Source organism: Mirounga angustirostris, unplaced genomic scaffold (assembly GCF_029215605.1).
Source record: "Mirounga angustirostris isolate CCGP_5_RB_7025 unplaced genomic scaffold, mMirAng1.0.hap1 SCAF_5, whole genome shotgun sequence".
NCBI classification, from domain to species: Eukaryota; Metazoa; Chordata; class Mammalia; order Carnivora; family Phocidae; genus Mirounga; species Mirounga angustirostris.
This window is the reverse complement of record NW_026991713.1, coordinates 20,311,320-20,334,802: the sequence shown is the minus strand read 5'-3', so window position 1 is coordinate 20,334,802 and position 23,483 is coordinate 20,311,320. Positions and strand designations below refer to the sequence as shown.

Genomic DNA, 23,483 nt, shown 5'->3' with positions numbered 1-23,483 from the left:
TTTTTCACAATGGGCACACAACTTATATAGAAAAGTAAATTTTACAATAACTAAATTATGTGGTGAATTTTCAGTAACTGCACATGCATTCAGTTGACTCTGTATCAACAACTATTATTGGAAAAAACGAAGAATTTCCTACAAGAATTGACACAGAGAGTCATTCTCCTGATCTCAAGCCTATCCCTGTCCCTTGTGTCTACATCATGGACAGAAACTGAGTTGTTAACAAATAAACTATACTTCCTGGGGTTTTCAAAAGTAAAACAAAATTATGAAATCTTCATATTCATATATTTGATATTTCCTTCATCTTAATGTGCGTTAATGTTGGAAATCATGTTGCAAAATGAAACTTTCATAAGAGTCGTTTTTATAATTATTCACAATTTTATATTCCTTAATATTTTCAAAGTGCTATGAAAATATATGGTCATTATTCCGTATCCTAACATTGTGTATGCCAGTGAAACTTTAATCCTCACCTGTAGATGAGAATGATCAGATAGAAGAGTCAAGGGAATTTCCCTAAAGGAACAAAACCAGCATGTGTAACTTCAGGAAAATGAAGATTGCAACCTTAACCTGTCAGGGAGGAGTTCTTAAACCCAACACTATTGATACTGGGGCAGGATCATTTTTGTTGTGAAGAGGGGCTGTCCTATGTATTACAGGAGGCTTAATAGTGTCCCTAAATTCTATCCACTAGATGCCAGTAGCACCTCATCACCAGCTGTGACAACCAAAAATGTATCCAGGTATTTCCAAATGTTCAGGCAGGAACTGCCCCATTAGAACCACTGGTCTAGAGAGAAAATTAATGCATAAGCAATCAAATAGATGCATATATATTTATACCATTTTACATCCTACATATAAAATTTTCATTTCTCTATGGAGTAATACGATTGGTCTGTAGCTTTATTTAAAGTAAAGTTTCCATTCTCTCTGTTTGAATAATCCTGCTGATTCCTAAATAGAGTTCAATATTTCTATGGCACATATTTTTTAGAGATGGAACTATCTCCACATCATTACATTGCAAATTATTAACAGTTTGTCTTTTTTTAAAACTAGCAAGTGACCTTTGTCTCAAATTCTGATTTCCAATCATATTAAAATTTTAAGTAACACTATTTGAGCGAGTAAAGTGCTATCTAATCTTTTATACTCACATTATTTCTGTGAGGTAGTTAAGTGTTTAAAGTTAAATTCCATCATTAGAGTAGATTAAGGATAAATTCAAGGTCATACAATCTGTCAATGACAAAATGAAAATAGACGACTTACGTGGCTTTTCCCTCTTGTTGGGATTGTTATAATTCAGAAATAATTAAGAACATTAGATGATTTCATTTATATTATGATATATTAACATTTTACCTCTTTTTGGTTTCACCCAAAGATTCAGATAAGATAAATGATTTTTCATAATTAATGACAGTATTTTGATTTCTTAAGAATCTGGTCTGGCACTCTTATGTGTTCATAAAGGTAAAATATCAACAGTTCCCAAAGTCACAAAGATATATTTAGTTAAATAAAGTGGACAAGAATGGAAGTATCATATCTCTCATTAAGAATCCATTGCATAGAGGTGCCTGGGTGGCTCAGTCGTTAAGTGGCTGCCTTCAGCTCAGGTCATGATCCTAGGGTCCTGGGACTGAGTCCCGTATCAGGCTCCCCGCTCTGCGGGAAGTCTGCTTCTCCCTCTCCCACTCCCCCTGCTTGTGTTCCCTCTCTCGCTGTGTCTCTCTCTGTCAAACAAATAAATAAAATCTTAAAAAAAAAAAAAAGAATACATTGCATAATCCCTTTGCAGTTAGATAAGGAAAAAAAATTATTTATATAACTGGACTTTGATTTCCAAAATTGATTTTTTAAATTTTATTTTATTATGTTAGTCACCATACAATTGAAGCATTCTACACACATGTGCATTTACACTTATTAAATAAATAATAGTTCAAATCACACTTGCATAAAACAAATAAGATTATATCTTCCTACTCATTAAAAAATGTAGAAAGATTTACAGTTTGATGCATGCTTACAAACATATTGATTAAAAAAATAACATCTATACACATATGAAATATATGAACACATCATTAATTTAAATGTTATATAAATCTTTCTTTAGACAAATGCTACTTCCTATTTTTTTATTGCTTCATGTTTTCAATTGGCAACCTTTAAAAGTACAGAGCATACTTACCTAAATACCAGGAAATAAGCAAAAAAGTATTTAATTCTAAAATATATTTAATGTACCTAAATGTTTCTCATGTTATTTTAAAACATTGTAAAGCAAGCAAATAAACAAACAAAAGAAACACATTTCTAAACAGTATCTAATGTGGGAACTGTAGAAATAAATGTTATTGATAAAAGTCTGTGACCAAACTCTTAGCAATTGAGATTGCTACTTGAAGTTTTAAAGCATGGAACAAAGCATATAGTTAGTAATTCAGAATATTAAAAAAAAAAAAAGTAGTGTTTGCCTTTGTAATTTAGCTCTTTAAATGGGTGAATACACTGGAATTCAAGACTTCTAAGCATATGCACTTTAAATTCAATTGACTGCAAATTAGTTGACATTCAAATTAATATCATTCAACACAATCATGTAATTCCACATAGCTTAACCATTTTAATTATGTAAATGTTCTTGGGTCACCAAATCCACAAGTACCTATGCTGAAAGTACTTTAGTCAGTATCAGGCTCATAGGATTTCTAATTTATAGTCTGGGACTTAGTGAACCAGGATCTGGGTAGCATGATTCACATTGGGTATCTCAAGACATAGAAGCCCAAGGTAACACAGTAGATAGGAAACTAGGAAGGCAAGCAAAGTAAAGTGTACAACAAAACCTGAGCTGATGGGTAAGAAACTAGGATTGCATGTAAAAACCAGAGTGTAAGGCAATATAAGCAGCCAATGGCCAGGAGCTCTAGACAATTAGCAAAAAAGGCACAAGAATAGATACATAGCACCAAAAAGACCTTGATCATTGGGGCCATGTTCTGTCCCAAACAGGATGCTTCTTGATTACCACCTTCCTGAACCAGAATTGGTTCCAAGGTTAATAAGCTCCCTGATAGGGCTGATATGAATCAATGAGAAGCAAAGATCTAGACAACATAGATCTGTCACCTCATTATTTCCTAAAAATAGAGTATGTTGAGGAGAAAAGGTCTTTTCAGTATTACTTCTGATTTTGGCAAACCCCAAAACTTATATGCTAGCATCAAATGCATGGAAAATATTTTTAATAATGCCCAAATTTAAAAATACTCTTTTTGACCATCAAGTATGTGTGTATATGTGTATGTTAATCCTTCAGCATATATGTGGTCATAACTTTCATAATGACAGCTTCATTAAAATAAAAGAGAAATAGAGGGAAATGCCAATGCTGAAACTCTTAACTCCAGAGCAGCATCAATTAATGAGTTTAATAAGCGAAGAGTTTGCACTTTGCTTTAACAAAATTTTACCCCCAAAAGTTTCCCCAAAAACTTCACTCATTATAGAACCCTTCCCCCAAAAAGAAATCTAAACCTGATCCAATTATCTTAGAAAACATATATAACTGGGTCACTGTTTAAGATCATCTAGTATCACAGATATTTCACAAACGAGTCCCACTCATCTTGCCACTTTGATCTGGGAAGTTCAATTCAATATGGTTGAAGGCAGGATTATCAGTTCCACCGTCTTCTACTGGGTGAGATTTACAGCTTAAAATATGCTTCTTCTAAAAGAAAATGTTAATATAGTGATTGGAAAACAACGGAACTATTCAATTCTAAATAATTGTTACTGCTTTTCTTTCTCTAAATCAGCTTTGTAGTCTATTGAAGACAAGATATACAACAGAAATAGACCATCAAAGAATAGGGCAAATACCTTCCTTGTCCGTCAGAGTTCAAAAGAGTCTGAGGACTAACTGGTATTCTATCCTGGTGATAAAAGCACAGTTTTACTAATTTAAGGAGAAAGAAAGCCAACTTACTTTCAAAATGTCAAAATTGGATAAAAAGTCCTCTTTGGTTAATAGGAATCTGCGGTCTAAGTTTTGTTTTCTTCCTCCTGAAAAACATTTACATCATTTACAATGTTCCGAAAATATCTGTAACTACCCAGTGATGGCCCATCATACAAGCATTTAACTTGTGCACATTCATCTCTAGGCACTCATAAAACACACAGAGAAAGAGAATCTTTTACATAGTGCTGAAGACTTGGTTCACTATTTCCCTTCTTTTAGTCTTAGATCCTGCAAGCCCCTCACTATGACAAATGAGTCTACTATTTAAAGATGAATGAGATGGTTCTTAAATGCAAGTAACCTACCTCAATGGTACTTAACCTAAGAGCCCAATACTTGTAGGGAAACTGATTTAAAAGCATTCTCTGTGATCTACCAATAAAATATCAAGCCATCTGCCTCTGCTTCAGACAGAGGAGTTGCCTTCCCCTAGTTTGATGGCTATGAATGTAGATGTGCATGAAGAAATGCAGGAAATTATGAATTATTGAATAAATTAGTTAAATAAAAATCAATATAATGATTGATGTTTCAACTCCTCTTCCCTAACATTCTGTTTTATAAAAATTTTTCTTTGTTTTGGTATTTTATTTGTAGATCAAAGACAAAGCTTTTTAAAACTGTGGGTTCTCAAACTACTTTTGTACAAATCATCTAGCAGACGTACTTCAAATGCAGATTCTTAGACTCCAACCTGGACCAACCCAGTTAGAAACTCTGGAGTGGGGCCACTGAATCCTGATTTTTACCAAATTTCTAAAGTGATCTTCATGCTCTCTAATATTTGGGAACCACCACTTCGGTACAAATATTAGGCTTTTAATTATGGGAACCTCTGCTGTTCTGGAGACAGGATCAACTTTAAGTTAATTCATTCAACATTGTTGAGTGCCTACCATCCACTAGAGACTCTACTAGATGCTGGAGAGACAGAGATGAGTAAAACAATTACTCTACTCATAGCTCGTGGTCTACTTAGGGCATTATTTACCGTATTTTACTAATGAGGAGACAGACCCACTCACGGTATACAGTACATGGTTAGGTGAAACTGAAATGCCAACCAAGTCTGTATGGCCGGAATTCTTACTGAGTCCTAGTATTCCTATTTATTTCCCAAGGAGTGTATTCCTAGTATTCCTATTTATTTCCCAAGGATTTCATGTTTCTAGATTATTTTTTCAAGGTGTTCATTGCTGCTGTGAAGTGGAAATAAGTCGTTTATGAAATTAATGAAGTTGAATTGTTTTTTATCACTGGATGCCTGCTCACCTAGGTAAAGCATGACTTTATAAAACAAAAGAAGCAGTCATATATGGTCATCAGAATAAAAACTTTTAAGGAAAAAAAAAAAGGGAGTGCTCAAAGGGAATGCTCTGATACTCCATTTTCTTAAAGAAAAAGGAATGGGTTGAACAAGGATCCAAGGTCAAATAGTACAAGGAGATGGTTTAGGTGTATTCCTGATCTGAATAATTGGGTTACTGGTAAGAAAACTTTAAAATCTGTCTTAAAATATATCAAAACAAACAAAAGAATAAATTTACTGTGTTGGTAATTTAATTTATGAAGAAAGGCACAGTCCTCTTTGAAAAGAAACAGAATAGATTAAAACAACTGTTTGAGAAGTAATAAATAGCTACAAACTTTATTATAAATGTATAATTATGCATTGCAATATATAATAATTATAATTAATATAATTGTTGATATGATTATATTAATATTACTGCTAATTATTAATATAATTTATTAATTATAAATACAAATATCACAGAATTTGAAAGGCAGTGCTATTCAGGAGCCACAAAACAGGATTGATAGAATTCCTTCAAGTGGCACAGTGCCGTAGCTTTGTAGCAGAAAGCAAACAAAGACATCAGACATACTAGGACAAAGTATAGGATTTCTGACTAGTTACTGCACATTTGATGAAGAGGGCAGTGGAGCTACCTTCCCCCACTCTGGTTGTTATGGATGTACATGGGTGAGGGAATGCAGGAAATCAGGGAGCCCAGCAGTTCTCACTAGCTCTACATTACTACCCTGCTTCGAGCCACCATGATCGCTCGCCTGGATTACTGCAATAGCCTCCTACCTGCCCTCCTTCCCTTATAGACTATTCTCAAAACTGGATCAGAGTGCTCCTTTGAGAGTTATTGGAAAAGAAATTGGAAAATTATCCCATGTAGTCACCTAAAAGACACAGTGATGGAAAATAGGAGAGAAAAGAGAGGAAAATTAGAATAACTATCTGAGACTCAAACATTTGACTAACAAGAGTTTCCAGAGAGATAAAACAGAAAATCACAGGAAATTACAAAAGAAATAATATAGGAAAATGTCCTCGAACTGAAGGGTCTTCGGGCAAAGCAGTCATTGTGAAATGGGTCACGTGCAAAGGGCCAACAGGTAGCATGGCACTGGCATTCTAAATAACAACATAATGAGCTAGGAGAAAATTAAGACATCCTCTCAGAAACAAGAAAGGTGTTTTCTTTTTAGGATTCTCTAATCAAACAAATGATCAATCAAGTATAAGGGATAATTAAAGGAATTTTTTTCCAGAGATACCACATCTTCAAAATCTCTTGTCTACCCTTTCTCAAGAACATGGTAAAGGATGTGCTCCATTCAGTTAAGGGGATAAACAAGAATTATAAATAATGCAATACAGGCAACAGGGAATCCAACACAGGAGGGACACCAAGGGAATTCACAGAATGAAGACAAAATGAAGTCCCAGAATAACAGCTCTATAGCAATCCCAGAGAGCAGTGTATACGATGTGTATTATCAGTCTGTTTTTTTAAATAATGTTTTTAAAGTTTATGGACATGTGAAAAAAGCCTCGCACTATGTTCAAATGTAAGGATTGTAATTATCATTCCTTACGTGTGTATTCTTCTTTACAGTTTACAAAAAGTCAGCATAGGACAATGAAAAGATCATGACACAGGATTGTTGTAATAATACATGTAAAATCCTAGCACTGTAGTAGCTACATATGATTTTGTCAAGCACTTTATTTTTATCTTACAGCAACCTGTGAGATAGGCAAGTCAATTGTCACTATTCTCATTTTATACATAAGATAGCTAAGTCTCAGAGTAGCCATATGGACTTCCTTAAGTCTATGCAGCTAGTAAATGGCAGAACAAAGGTTCAAATAGAATCTTCTGCTTTCAAGTCCAGGCACTCAAATTTCCCATGAGGAAAATGGAACAAGTAATTAAACTAGTTGTTAACAGGACTATAGAAAAATAACATAAATAGCTATAAAATAGATACAGAAAAAGCTGATATAGAGGTAAATACAACAATACTAATGCTTAGATAGTTACCTGTTGGTAAACTGATTAGCATTCCCATAAATACCGTTACCAATGTTCCAAGAGTGCTGAAGTATAGATATGATAAAGAATACCAGTTATCCATCAGTGGAGTCCTAAGAGAGAACAAAAGCATAACTGTAAGATTTCATGTAATGCTACTAGCAACCAGAGCAGTCTCGAAAATCTTCATGCATGGCAAAAGTCAAAACAAAATATTTAACAATGTTTTTAATGTCATAATCTACTGTTCCAACTTGATCTTGTTGGATCAAGAATTAAAAGCCTGACTTAACCTTGACCATACACTATAATACTAAATGTCCATGTGTATTCATTCAACTCTGCTTTATGTCCCAGGCCCTGTTCTTGCCATTGGAAAGTCTACCATAAAAAAAGGTTGATAAGGCTCCTGCCCTCATAAAGTTTGCATTCTAATGGAGAGAGAAATACAATAAATAATTAAACAAATAAATATAATAATTTCCACTGGTGGAAGTACTATAAAGAAAATAAAACAAGGTAACATGAAACAGAATGGAAAGAAGGAACTACACTCTAATGTGTGGTCAGAGAAGGCATTTGTGAAGAAGTGACATTTGAACTGAGATCTGAATACCAAAAAGTTCTTGAAAAAAGCATCCTAGAGAGAGGTAAACACCAGCTGACTAAAGCATAATGAGCAACATAAGAGTAATACAAGATGAGAGGAAGGCAGAGGTCTTTTTTTTGTTAGATTTGTATGAAGTTTGGATTTACTCTGGGCAATGGCATTTGTGGCAGTATTTTAAATGGAAGGGTGACATGACCTGATCTGTTTCAAAATGATTGTTCTAGAATCCCAATTTCAGCTTTAGTAGAGTAGCTTGATTTAGAACACCCATCTGGCTAAGAACAATGTAAAGAAAGTGGAGGAGGGGTGCCTGGGTGGCTCAGTCGTTAAGCGTCTGCCTTCCGCTCAGGTCATGATCCCAGGGTCCTGGAATCGAGCCCTGCATCGGGCTCCCTGCTCAGCCAGGAGCCTGCTTCTCCCTCTCCCACTCCCTCTGCTTGTGTTCCCTCTCTCGCTGTGCCTCTCTCTGTCAAATAAATAAATAAAATCTTTTTTAAAAAGTGGAGGAATGGGGGGGCGCCTGGGTGGCTCAGTCGGTTAAGCGTCTGCCTTCGGCTCAGGTCATGATCCCAGGGTCCTGGGATCGAGTCCCGCATTGGGCTCCCTGCTCAGCCAGGAGCCTGCTTCTCCCTCTCCCACTCCTCCTGCTTCTGTTCCCTCTCTCGCTGTCTCTCTCTGTCAAATAAATAAATAAAATCTTTAAAAAAAAAAAAAGTGCAGGAATGGGGCAGGCAGGCTTTTTTTTTTTTTTTTTTTTTTTTTAAGACACCATAGAGTCACAACAATTAGGACTTGAGGGGCCAAGATCCCAGAAAGAAGGGAAACACATTGAAGTGAGCTATTGAAGTTAAGATCATGTGGTATTACCAGGGGAAAAACAGATAAAATAGAGCAGAATAGAGAATCAAGATACAGACGCACAAGAAAATAGTATCTGGGGGCGCCTGGGTGGCTCAGTTGGTTAAGCGACTGCCTTCGGCTCAGGTCATGATCCTGGAGTCCCTGGATCGAGTCCCGCATCGGGCTCCCTGCTCTGCAGGGAGTCTGCTTCTCCCTCCGACCCTCCCCCCTCTCATGTGCTCTCTCTCATTCTCTCTCTCTCAAATAAATAAAAATCTTTAAAAAAAAAAAAAAAAAAAAAAGAAAATAGTATCTGGTTTATGTCCAATTTGACACTGCCTTGCAATGGGGCAAAGGAAATGTCTTTTCAATAAGTGGTGTTTAGTTAATTGAATATCCATATGGGAAAAAAATGAGTCTTGATTACAGCACCTACAGAAATCAATTCCAAAGTATATTACATTTCATTAATGGAAATAGTTAACAATAAAGCTTTTAAATGAAAAATTAGAGGAATCTCTTTATGACCTCAGGAAAAGCAAAAATTTCCTAATTGGGACACACAAAGGACTAAAAATACAGGAAAAGAGTGATAATTTATTCTTTAGTAGGATGTTCTTTAACCTCTATGTATTTGTGGTCTTTCCAAATTTTTCTTATGATTGACTTTAAGTTTCATAGCATTGTGATCAGAAAATATGCATGGCATGATCTCAATCTTTTTGTACTTATTGAGGCCTGATTTGTGACCTAGTATGTGATCTATTCTGGAGAATGTCCCATGTGCACTCAAAAAGAATGTGTATTCTGCTGCTTTAGGATGAAATGTTCTGAACATATCTGTTAAATTCATCTGGTCCAGTGTGTCATTCAAAGCCATTGTTTCTTTGTTGATTTTCTGCTTAGATGATCTGTCCATTGGTGCAAGTCGTGTGTTAAAGTCCCCTCCTATTATTGTATTATTATCAATGAGTTCCTTTAATTTGTTATTAGTTGTTTTATATATTTGGGTGCTCCTGAGTTGAGGACATAAATATTTACAATTGTTAGATCTTCTTGCTAGATAGACCCCTTTATTTTGATTTAGTGCCCTTCTTTATTTCTTGTTACAGTCCTTGGTTTAATTCTCAAATGACATAATACTCTATGTAGAAAACCTGAAAGACTCCACCAAAAAACTGCTGGAATTAATACACAAAATTCAGTAAAGTCACAGGATACAAAATCAATGTACAGAAATCTGTTGCATTTCTATTCACCAATAATGAAGCAGCAGAAAGAAAAATCAAGGAATTGATCCCATTTAAATTGCACCCAAAAACTAAGATACCTAGGAATAAACCTAACCAAAGAGGTAAAAGATCTGTACTCTGAAAACTATAGAACACTTATGAAAGAAATTGAAGATGACACAAAGAAATTGAAAAACATTCCATGCTCATGGATTGGAAGAACAAATATTCTTAAAATGTCTATACTTAAAGTAACCTACACACTTAATGCAATCCCTATCAAAATATCACCAGCATTTTTTTACAGAGCTAGAGCAAACAATCCTAAAATTTGTATGGAATCACAAAAGACCCCAAATAGCCAAAGCAATCTTGAAAAAGAAAAGCAAAGCTGGAGGTATCACAATTCTGGACTTCAAGTTATATTACAAAGCTGTAGTGATGAAGACAGTATGGTACTGGCATAAAAACAGACATATAGGTCAATGGAAAAGAATAGAAAACCCAAAAATGGACCCACAACTATAGGGTCAACTAATCTTTGACAAAGCAGGAAAGAATATCCAATGGAAAAAAGATAGTCTCTTCAACAAATTGTGTTGGGAAAACTGGATAGCAACTTACAAAAGAATGAAAGTGGACCACTTTCTTATACCACACACAAAAATAAATTCAAAATGGATGAAAGACATAAATGTGAGAAAGGAAGCCATCAAAATCCTAGAGGAGAACACAGGAGCAACCTCTTTGACATTGGCCATAGCAAATTCTTACTAGATATATCTCCAGAGGCAAGGGAAACAAAAGCAAAAATGAACTACTGGGACTTCATCAAGATAAAAAGTTTCTGCACAGTGAAGGAAACAATCAACAAAACTAAAAGGCAACCTTTGGAATGGGAGAAGATATTTGTAAATGACATACCTAATAAAGGGTTGATATCCAAAATCTACACAGAAATTATCAAACTCAACACCCAAAAAACAAATAATCCAGTCAAGAAGACATAAACAGACATTTCTCCAAAGAAGACATACAAATGGCTAACAGACATGAAAAGATGCTCAACATCACTCATCATCAGGGGAATACAAATCAAAACTACAATGAGATATCACCTCACACCTGTCAGAATGGCTAAAATTAACCACTCAGGAAACGACAGATGTTGGCCAGGATGTGGAGAAAGGGGAACCCTTCTACATTGTTGGTGGGAATGCAAACCGGTGCAGCCACTCTGGAAAACAGAATGGAGGTTCCTCAAAAAGTTAAAAATAGAGCTACCCTATGATCCAGCAATAGCACTAGTAGGTATTTACCCAAAGGATAAAAAAATACTGAACTGAAGAGGTACATGCACCCCGGTGTTTATAGCAGCATTATCAACCAAATAACCAAATTATGGAAAGGGCTAAAAAGTCAATCAACTGGGGCGCCTGGGTGGCTCAGTTGGTTAAGCGACTGCCTTCGGCTCAGGTCATGATCCTGGAGTCCCGGGATCGAGTCCCGCATCAGGCTCCCTGCTCAGCAGGGAGTCTGCTTCTCCTTCTGACCCTCCCCCCTCTCATGCTCTCTCTCTATCTCATTCTCTCTCTCAAATAAATAAATAAAATCTTAAAAAAAAAAAGTCAACTGATGAATGGATAAAGATGTGGTACATATACACAATCGAATGTTACTCAGCCATAAAAAAGAATGAAATCTTGTCATTTGCAACAATGTAGATAGAGCTAGAGTATATTATGTTAAGCAAAATAAGTCAGCCAGAGAAAGACAAATACCATATGATTTCACTCATATGTGGAATTTAAGAAACAAAACAGATGAACATGGCGGGGGGAAGAGAGAAGCAGACCATAAAACAGACTCTTAACTATACAAAACAAACTGAGGGTTGCTGGAGGGGAGATGGGTGGAGGGATGGGTTTAATGGGTGATGGGCATTAAGGAGGGCACTTGTGATGAGCAATTTAAGTGATGAATCAATAAATTCTACTCCTGAAACTAATATTACACTATGTGTTAACTAACTGAAATTTAAATAAAAACTTGAAAGAAAAAAAAAAAAGACTGATAAGTTGAACTTAATTAAAATGAAGAAATTCTGACCACCAAAAAGTATCATTAAGAGAGTAAAAATGCAACCCACAAAGCAGGAGAAAAATATTTCAAAATATATTTTGTACCTAGACTATATCAAAAAGTCCTAAATAAATAAGAAAAAAACTGAGAATCCATTTAAAATTGGATTAAAGATTTCAATAGCTGGTGCCTAGGTGGCTCAGTCAGTTAAGCGTCTGCCTTTGACTCAGGTCATGATCCCAGGGTGCTGGGATCGAGTCCCACCTCAGGCTCCCTGCTCCATGGGGAGCCTGCTTCTCCCTCTACCTCTCTCTGTGTATCTCTCATGAACAAATAAATAAAATCTTAAGAAAAAAAAAGATTTCGGGCGCCTGGGTGGCTCAGTTGGTTAAGCGACTGCCTTCGGCTCAGGTCATGATCCTGGAGTCCCTGGATCGAGTCCCGCATCGGGCTCCCTGCTCGGCAGGGAGCCTGCTTCTCCCTCTGACCCTCCCCCCTCTCATGTGCTCTCTCTCTCTCATTCTCTTTGTCTCAAATAAATAAATAAAATCTTTAAGAAAAGAAAAAAAGAGATTTCAACAGCCAAGTCGCAAAAGTAAATATCCAAATGGAAATGGCCAAAAAACATATAATAAAAAGGTATTGAATGTAATTAATCATAAAGGAAATGCAAATTAAAACTACGACGAGCTATCAGTATATACCCATCAAGCACTGGGAACTTAAAGAATAAAAACTAAATGTAGGTAATGGAAACATGGTATCTAGGCAACCAAAGGGTATTTTGTTTCATCTTCAGCTGTGTAGTTTACTTCCTTTGTACTCTAGGGACACTGAACTATGTATGATTTCCTAAGATACCATGTGGCTTCAGACCTTCATGCCTTTGCATATACTGCTTCTCCACTGTGCAATATACACTTCTTTCTGTCCCTTCTGCCCAACCCTGTTCACCTGATTAATTCCAGCTCACGTAATCCTCCCCTTAAGGTTTCCTTGACTCCACCAGGAAGAGTTAGGCTCCTCATCCCTCTGGCTCTCTTGATCGCCTATGAATACTACCTACCACAGGGTATTGTTTAAGTGTTTATTTTCTTGTCCAACTTCCCTTCTGGTCATTTTGTGACTTTCCAGACCCTCTCCTTCTAGCCAACCTCTGTATCCTTCAATTAGTACTACCTCTCTAAAGTCTTGATGCTAATCATTCCAACTTTGTTTATATCCATTCTTTTAACAGATATTTATCAAGTCTTTATTACTATTTACCATGTGCTAGTTTTATACTTACTGTGCTTACTGAATTAATTGTTTTGTGTATATTAGCACACTCTCTCCATATAGACTATAACTTCCTAGAAGGCAGGAACCACAGTGAATAAGAGGTGAAGACTTTCTTGGGATACTACATAAATGGCCAGCCCAGAGCTGAGTATATAGTTCATTCTTAGAAATTCTTGTTTATTGGGGCGCCTGGGTGGCTCAGTCGTTAAGCGTCTGCCTTCAGCTCAGGTCATTGATCCCAGGGTCCTAGGATTGAGTCCCACATCGGGCTCCCTGCTCAGCAGGAAGCCTGCTTCTCCCTCTCCCACTCCCCCTGCTTGTATTCCCTCTCTTGCTATCTCTCTCTCTGTCAAATAAATAAAATCTTAAAAAAAAAAAAAAAAGAAATTCTTGTTTATTACCTGTTATTTTACAAATAAGCTAACATGTAAAAGTAATTATTATGGTACCAGGCACATACTAAATTTGTTTCAGCTAATTTATTTGTTTCAGAATCAAAATAACTATTTTGCTCCAGACTCTTTAATAAAGAGATTTATACAATCAGGACAAATGCTAAGCAAAATTGTGAAACAAGAAGTATATCCTGAACGTCCTCCCATGTACCCTTTTATTATTTTTTTCTCCCTTTCTGACTCAAACAACTACCCTCTCCCCACAAACATTAGTGTGTTCATGCTTGTCCAAACTGCTTCTGGCATTTCTCTGCCCCTCACCCCATGGCACCCCACCTAGTCAAACCTCCCCCAAATATGCCTCAGGCTCTGGAACTACCTTTTCTCTCTACTCATGCAGCATTTACCAGCATTGAACTTCCATTGGCAAGCATTCTCATAGTTGGGTTTTGTTTGGAACATGAATCACTAATAATAAGTCACATTCCTTCTCTCAGGAGTGCGTCCAGTTTAAAAGGCAGCCATCATGTCTTGACCCAAAGCGGATGAGTCTTTAATGGTTTCATTCTAGGAAAGCTGGAACTGGGAGCAATAATTTAGGGGCAGCAACCTCATCTTTGTATTCCTTGAATATCTCCAAGGGGTTTATGCTTTAAGGCTAGACATTTAATTGTCCACTAAAGAAAGTCTTGCCCTATGTCCACTATATTATAGAACACTCACCTACCCATAGATCTACATCATTTCATTAAATCAGATGAAATAAGGATCCAGAGCCCAAAATATACTGCATACAGAAAACTCTACCAAGTGAGTTGATCACAGCTGCAGTCCATTGCCAGTGCTCTAAAGATCAGGAATTTTTAAATCTAAACAAATAGGAATGATCTAACATATTTAGATGATTGTAGCTTTTAGACTATAAAGGCTATACTTCAAAACCTATATAAGCAACGTTTCTTTTATAATTTTGCTTTTCATTTAAAACATTTTTAGTTCACAAAGCTGATTTTTCATTCAACTAGAGCTGATATTCTGGTAGCATTTACCCATAATAGAATTTTTTTTTTATTATTCAAGTCTTCTCCAGATCTGTGAGGCAGAGGTTTCTACCAAAATTAAGAACATACAGTAATTTTTGTTGTTTCCAAACAAAATATTATAGCCAGAAAGCCACAAGGCTCTACCCATTTCAGAATTAGGGAAAATCACAGCACTGTAGGCAAGACAAAAAGCAACTGGGGTTCTCTACCTGTCACATCCATTTCTTTAAAATATGACATTATAAAGCTTAATTCAATACCTTCCCACACTGTGTACTTGAAAAGCACTAGTAGAAAATGGCATTTCTGTGGTTGTCACCCAATTTGTCACATTGTATGTGCTGTTACAGCCATAGGTTTCAAGGCTTAGTGGCATAGTTCTTTCAGGCAGTGGAGGATAAAGTTGAGCTCCAATTCCGACCCACAAAGAAACAGCAAATCCAGCCATCAGGCCAACAAGTGCTCCCTGTAAAACAAGAATGCTTTTAAAAGAAAAATAATATAGTTTTCTTTGAGATAGAAATTAACATCAGAAGATTAAGCTCAGCATGGTCCAAGCCAGATTTACCATCTTCTCTCCTAAAAGCATTCTCTCTCCCAAGATCCTTGCTTCTTGTCAAGGGTGGTGTGGGCCACTGGACCCTCAGCTCAGAGCCCTGGGGACTCAGTAACTCCATTCCCTTTTCATATCCCTATCTCACCCTGCTCATTTTTCTTTTTGTCAATCTCATAATTCCATCCCTTCTACTCTGTTTCCATGGCTAGCACTCTGTTCTGGCCTCCTCCTCTCTTCACACCCAAAGAACTACAACAATCACATGGTTGACCCCAGGCCAATTGCCCCCTCTATTTTTGCTTAATCTGTGAACAAATGGTATGCCAAATGAACAACAGACTATGAAGGGGAAAGCAGACACAGAGTTCATTTCCATACTTAACAACATGCATGATTGTAACTGTGCTTCAGGGTAATTAGAGAGGAAATAGGAAGCAGTGTTCACAAATGACTGCAATGTTGCATACAACCACACCAAGTATTTCTAAAGAGAAGAAGAGATGTCCCCTCTGAAGACATTTGGTCTTTGGAAAACTTGGGTTCCCCACTTCTGTTTTTCACCAGCAGTCCAGGTGTTCTGCTGGACCTTGAATGATTTAAGCCCTAGTTCCAAACGAATGGGCCAAAAGCAAACCTCAAGCTGGTAGGCCTCTTCTTCTGTGGTGAAAACTTCCCCCTTCTTTTAAGAATACTGACCAGACAGAGCAGCTTTTGCCTTGGGCTCACCATAGAGAAGACAGGGGAGAATATTTGAAGTAAGGGGAAAAACGTAAGCAAAATCACAGGGCAGGAAAAAAGAATGGTGTGTTGATGGGTTAAGATGAAGGCTGATGACAAGATCAGATGATTTATGTTGGGGACAAACACTATGAGCTCTTTCATTAAGCTGTGAACCTTGAAAGCAGAATTAGATATTTTTGGTTTTGGTACCCCAGCACCTACAGTGCTGGACATATAGCAGGCATGCAATAAATATTTTTTCAATAATATGAGGTTGGAATAGTAGTGTGGCCAGCTGTTGACAGCCCATACTTGCTTATTCTCAGCATTGTACATGGCTTGATCAAAAATCCACAAAATTATAAAGCCCATGAGGGCAGAAATATTCAGTGTTCTTTATTCCCAGGACAGTGCTTAGCTCATAAATATTCAATGAATGAAAATGAGAGGAAGGGGGGGAAGGAGGGAGAAAATGAGGGAGGATGAAAAGCAACGGAAGAGAAGGAGAGAAGGAGAGGAAGGGAGAGAAAGATGTAGGGAGAGAGGAAGACAGGGAGTCCATTCCAAAGCAAGAGTAGATATTCTGCTAATAAAAAATGTGGGTACTGTAAAAAGAGGTACCTCCTATGACAGGAGTAATAATATCATACTTCTCCTGAGAAAAGGTTATGTGGGACCTAGTCTGCTACAGCTTTTCTGAAGGCAACCCACGGTAGTAGTAAATGTCAAAAACCAAGTCAGTCTTTCTTAATATTTCAGACACTCAACAAACCACTGTGCATTTCATAATGCAGAGTCTAATCAAAGCTTCAACATTCCAAGGTAGATACAAACTATTCTTTCATTGTGATTAATTTCTACCAAACTAGCTTTTCATATGATACTTCATTGACAATTATTTTTTTGAGAATAATAATTATTATTTTAAATATTTTATTTATTTGACAGAGAGAGAGAGAGAGCACAAGCAGGGACGTGGCAGGCAGAGGCAGAGGGAGAGGGAGAAGCAGGCTTCCTGCTGATCAGGGAGCCTGACACGGGGCTCGATCCCAGGACCCTGGGATCATGACCTGAGCCGAAAGCAGACGCTTAATTGACTGAGCCACCCAGGCTCCCTGAGAACAATTATTTTTTTAAAAAATTTTATTTGAGTACAGTTGATACACAATGTTACATTAGTTTCGGGATACAACACAGTGATTCAATATCTCTATACACTATGCTATGCTTACCACAGGTGTAGCTATCATCTGTTAAGAATTATTTTCCTTAAGAATTGTTATTAATAATAATGGTAATAGCCCTTATTAGTAGCTGCCTTACCAATCCCTAATGCTTCATGAAGAAAATGGAATTCTAAATGCAAAGTCATGGTTCTGCTTTTATTCAATGTCTGCATGAAACAACCATATATACATTATCAGTTTTTCCTGGACTTCAGCTTACAGCAGGACTGACCCTGTTTCTCCTGGCTTTCAGAGAAATAATTTCAATTTAATTTATTCCAAACAAAATTTAGTACTTCAAAGCACAGAAATGTCTCTGTAGAAAAGAGATATTACCTCATTCTGGATACCATTCCCAATTATGATCACCCCTTTGGGGCCAGAACCATGATATTGGAACTACAGCTTTAAATATCAGGAATATAAACTCTCTGGTCAAGGTGGTGAAACACTTATCTTATTGCTTCTCTTTGCTGTACTCTGGCTATTCACAGGTATCCTCAGCTCTTTTTCCCTTAAATCTTTTCACATCTGAGCCTGTTGATCTCCTTTCCTTAAATCCTAGTGATTTTCAGAGGTAGAGTTTAGTGACCTCTGAAGCTAATAATATACTATATGCCAATTAATTTACTTTAAATTTAAAAAAATGTTTCTAGAAATCCTAGTGATTTTCAAGAGGGGCAAAAAGATAAATGCACAAAAAATGTTGCTCCTTTAGTTATATTATATGCTATTCATAATATATACTATATATAGTGTACAATATAATATATATTGTTTCATAATATATATCTTTTAGTTATGTTATATATTCTATATTATATGGTTAGTTATATAATTATAATATTATGATTTAGCTATATAATATTTATAATATATGTTATTTTGGCAGTTTCCATTTAGTTTCATATATGCAAAGTCCCAGTGCATAGCACTTTACTTTATACCCCAGCAAAGACAATATGAGTAATTTAAGTCATCAAGTCACTAATGACAGATATCAAAGGAACTATATCTTTCCAATTGAGAAAAAACTATAGAGCTGCTATTATAGTTGGGAAAGTAAGCTTTACACATACTCACTCTTTATACTTACAATTGAGTTGGCAAAGGGAACCAAAATGCCCAAAGCAAACAAGCCCAGAAGTGGTCCACCAACCATGCCAAATATGCTGAGTGCTGCCTAAATAAATAAATAAATAAATAAAGTCAGGAACTAGCAATCTCAAATACCAAATTAAAGTGTTTCAAAGTAATTTCATCAGAATGAGGATTTGAAGTAATCAATCTCTTCCTGAAAATCATGGCAACCTTTTAATTGGCAAATAGGTAATCAGAACTTGAATGCTTCTGTTTCTCTGTCTCAACTATTCATCTGTTCATGGAAAAATGCAAAAGCTGAAAATCCCAAGAGATGTGAGTTCCTAATAAGCCAATGGATAATTTTTATCCATTTTTACCATAAAAGAAGGATTAGAGGACACCTTGGTTTATCTACAGAGTAAAGGGGCTTGATAACAGAATAACTAAATCAAAGAAAAAATATCAAGTCAAGAAAAATTTTATAGAATATAGATGGCAGTCCTACGTTAAAAAAAATAAGAAGCCTACCTTGTGGACTAGGGAAAGGAGTGTGGATGGAGATGACAAATAACTAGTGTTTGAGGAGGATATGGGTTCAGAATGTAATCCTAGGGAGTCATTTCATAATTTCTCTTGAACCAAAGCCCAATAGGAAGGAAGACAGACTTCACTGCAAAATGTGAAATAAGTCACATGGCCCATGAAGCAGGCTATGATGGTGTGACTTGTGGAACCAGTTTTGGAGGCACAAAGAATATATCCCAAAAAAAGGTCTGTCTCAGGAAATAATACTTTGGTTAGAAATGAAGCAAGGAAGAACTGGCTTGGAGTTATGGTGACCCTACTACAACACCTCAATGTATATACTCAGGCCAGAGTTGATATATGAAAAAAAGGGGACTCAATCACAATAATAGTTATAATCAATAATGCAGACTATGGAGAAAAGCACATTCAGAGGAGTTTTGTTGATTTGGCTTAGATGTGCTAGATAAGCTTAGAGCTTCTGGACATCATTCATTCATTCATATAATCAGGAGGAGATCAAACTATTTTAACAACTGGTATGCCACAAGCAAACAAACCAGAATGGACCCAAGCTTTAGATCTAAAGCAGGAGTTTGGAGGACCTGCTTTGCTCAGCATTGACCTTCAACTTTCTGGATCATGGGGAGGTCCAGGGGTCCCAGATAGCTATGACAAAACTGCTTCAGTAATTAAGACATGCTCGAAATAAATGAAAAAATAGGTCTTAGAAAAAAATAGAAGGTCTCAGCAAAAATACAGCAGATATAAAGAACCAAATGGAAATTTTTAGGACTGAAAAATACTAACTGAAATAAAAATCTCAATAGATGGGCTCAACAGCAGAATGGAGGAGAAAGAGGAAAGAATTAGTGAACTGGAAGATAGGCCAATAGAAATGACCCAATCTGAACAACAGAGAGAATATTGACTTTAAAAAAATGAAAGGAGTGCCCAGGGTCTGTGCAAGTATAACAAAAAATCTAACATTCATGTCATCAGAGTCCTAGAGGAGAAAAAGGGTGAGGCCAAAAAGTACTCAAAGAAATAATGTATGAACTTCCCAAATTTTACAAGAAATATAAACCTACAGATTCAAAAGCCGAGCAAACTCCAAACAGGACAAACCCAAAGAAATACATGCCAAGGCACATTGAAATAAATTTCTGAAAATTAACAACAAAGACAAAATTTTAAAAGTAGTCAGAGAAAAATGATACCTTGCCTGCATGGGAAAATAATTACAGTGGCAGCAAAATTTTCATCAGAAATAATGGAGGCCAGAAGAAAGTGGCACATACTTTTCAAGAGCTGGATAAAAAGAACTGCTAACTCAGAATCCTATACCCAAGCAAAAATATCTTTAGGAATAAAGGGGAAATCAATACATTCTCAGATGAAGGGAAACGAAGATAATTTTTTTGCCAGCAGACCTATCCTAAAAGAATGGCTAAAGAAAGTTTCTAAACAGAACAGAAATGATAAAAAGAAGGAACCCTGGAACATTAGGAAGGAAGGAAAAATACAATAAGTGAAGATATGGCTAAATATAATAGGCTTTCCTTCTCCTCTTGAGTTTTCTAAGTTATATTTGATTGTTGAAACAAAAATGATAACACTGCTTAATGTAATTCAAAATGTATGTAGAGTAAATATTTGACAACTGTATTAAAAACTGGGTAAACACACATAAAGGGAGGTAAGGGTTCTATACTGTACTCAAACTGGTAAAATGACAAAACAAGTAGATTTTGTTATGTTTATATAACGTAATACCTAAAGCAACAATTGAAAATGCTATTCTAAGAGGCAAACTCAAAACAGATAAATAAAAATGGATTCTAAAAAATGTTCATGTATCCTATAGAAAGGTGGGGGGGGGAGAAAATAGAAAGAACAAACATAAAACAAAAAATGGCAGACTTACACCCTAACATACCCATAATTACAGTAAGTGTAGAAGATGTTCTAATACATCAATAAAAAGACAGAAATTGGCAGGGTATATTTAAAAACATGGCCCAATCATATACTGATTGCAAAAAACTCATTCAAAATATAATGATTAGGCAAGTTCAAAGTAAAAGGATGAAAAAAGGTGTATCATGCAACCATTAGTCAAAGGAAAGTAACTACATTAATATCAGATAAGTTAGACTTTAGATAAATAAAATTATCAGAGAGAAACATTATATAATGACAAAAGAATTAGTTCACCAAGACATAGAAATCTTAAATATATATGCACCAAGTGAGAACTTCAAAATACATGAAATAAAAACTGATAGAACTAAAAGGAAAATAGACAAATACACAATTATAGTTGAGAATTCACCACTCCACTCTCACCAATTTGATAAAAACAACGAAACAGAAAATCAGAAGATATAGAAGAACTCAATGACACCATCAATGAACAGGATCTAATTGATACTTCTAGAACACCACACCTAACACCTAAGAATACACATTCTTTTTAAGTGCCCATGGAACATGTACCAAAATGCCATATCCTGGGCTGTAACATAGACCTCAACAGATTTAAAGAATTAAAATCATACAGAGTGTGCTCTTTGACCACATTGGAATGAAACTATAAATCAATAGCAGAAAAATAACAGGAAAATTTCTAAACACTTGGAAACTAAGTAACATACTTTTAAATAATTCATGGGTCAAAAGGACATCTCAAAGGAAATTTAAAAATACAAAATATGATAAGTTGTGGGACACAGCTAAATTAATGCTGACAGGGAAATTTTTAGCAATTAGTGCACACACTATAAAAGAGGAAAAGTCTCAAATCAATAATCTAAGGTCTCATGTCAAGAACAGCAAAATAAACCCAAAGCAAACAGAAGAAAAGAATAAAGATAAGAACAAAAGGCAATAATTGTAAATAGAAAAACAATACAGAATATCAGTGAAATGAGAAGATAGTTTTTCAAAAATATCAATGAAGTTGACAAACCTCAAGCAAGACTGAAAGAAAAAAAGATAAAATTACCAATATTAGGAATAAAACAGGCAATAACACTACAGGACCCTGCAGACACCAAATGTATAATACTATCAACAACTCCACACACACAAATTTTACAACTTAGATGAAATGAACCAATTTCTTGAAAATACAAACTATCATAATTCACTCATTATGAAATAGATCATTTGAATAGCCCTATAACTTATGGAAATTTAATTTTTACTTTTAAAACTTCCAAAAAAGGAATACCCAGGCCCAGATGGTTTCACTAGAATATACTACCAAACATTTAAATCATTAACACCAATTTTATACAAGCTCTTTAAGAAAACAGAGAATAATTCTTCCCACTTTATTTTATGAAGCTAGAATGACTGTGATACCAAAACCAGACAAAGCTATTACAAAAAAAAAAAAAAAAGAACTATAGACCAATATTTCTCATGATGTAAAAATCCTTAACAAAATATTAACAAATAGAATTCAGAAATATTTCAAAATAACTACACACCACGACCAAGTGAAGTTTATTCCAGGAATTCAAGGCTGGTTAAGCATTTGAAAATCAATCATGTAACTGATCATGTCAAAGGACTAAAGAAGACATCATATTACCATATCAATCAATGCAGAAAAAGCACTTGACAAAATTCAACATTCATCCATAATAAAAACTCTCAGAAAGATAGAAAATAGGGAAATAGGGGATTTCCTCAACTTTGTAAAGGGCATCTACTAAAATCTTACAGCTAACATTATATCTAAGAGTGAAAACCTAAATCCTTTCCTCATCCAGACTGGGGAACAAGGAAAGGGTATCTATTCTTACTACTCTTATTAAACATGATGTGGAAGTTGAAGCCAGTGCAATAAAGAAATAAAAGCTATACATACAGATTGGAAAAAAAGAAATAAAACTGTCCCTATTTGAAGATGACGTGATTGTGTAGAAAATCCCAAGAACTAATAAGTAAATTCAGCAAGGTCTCAGGATACAACACAAATATACAAAAATCAATTGTATTTCTATATATTAACAAACACATGGACACCAACATTAAAAGTACAATATCATTCATAATCACTTAAAAAATTAGATACTGGGATAAGGAGGGAGATGGTGGCAGGGTAGGAGGAATCTAGGCTCCCCTTGTCCCATGAATACAACTAGATAACTATCAAGTCATCCTACATACCCCAGAAATTGACTTTAAGACTGGCAGAACAAACTCCACAACTAAAGGTAGAGAAGAGGCCACATGGCAGAAAGTAGGAAGTGTGGAGACATAGTTTGGGAGAGAAACAGATTGTGGCCACTGTGGTAGGGAGAGAGCTGTGGTCCCAGGCAAGGGTAAGAGACAGACTAGCACACAGGGGAGTGCACAGGGAAGACGATTCCCAACAGCAATTGGCTTGGAAAGTGAGAGGGGCTGAACTTCACGAGTTCTTGCAACCAGCAGGGCTTAAAGCCTGGAGTTTTAATGGTCAGTGGGCTTGGCTCAGGAGAGCCCA

General features: G+C 35.9%; 1 protein-coding gene across 1 annotated transcript in view; it reads right to left on the bottom strand.

The window, feature by feature from the left end:
• Positions 1–2,050: 2,050 nt before the first annotated feature.
• Positions 2,051–23,483, bottom strand: part of SLC5A8 (solute carrier family 5 member 8) — a 70,485-nt gene continuing 49,052 nt past the window's right edge. Inside the window, exons 11-15 of the mRNA XM_045867124.3 lie at positions 18,474–18,560; positions 15,136–15,341; positions 7,402–7,505; positions 4,022–4,098; positions 2,051–3,763 (exon numbers count right to left, since the gene is read on the bottom strand). Of these exons, the coding sequence (XP_045723080.1) occupies positions 3,638–3,763; positions 4,022–4,098; positions 7,402–7,505; positions 15,136–15,341; positions 18,474–18,560 (600 nt within the window). The 3' untranslated portion in view covers positions 2,051–3,637. The remainder of the gene's footprint in view (positions 3,764–4,021; positions 4,099–7,401; positions 7,506–15,135; positions 15,342–18,473; positions 18,561–23,483) is intronic.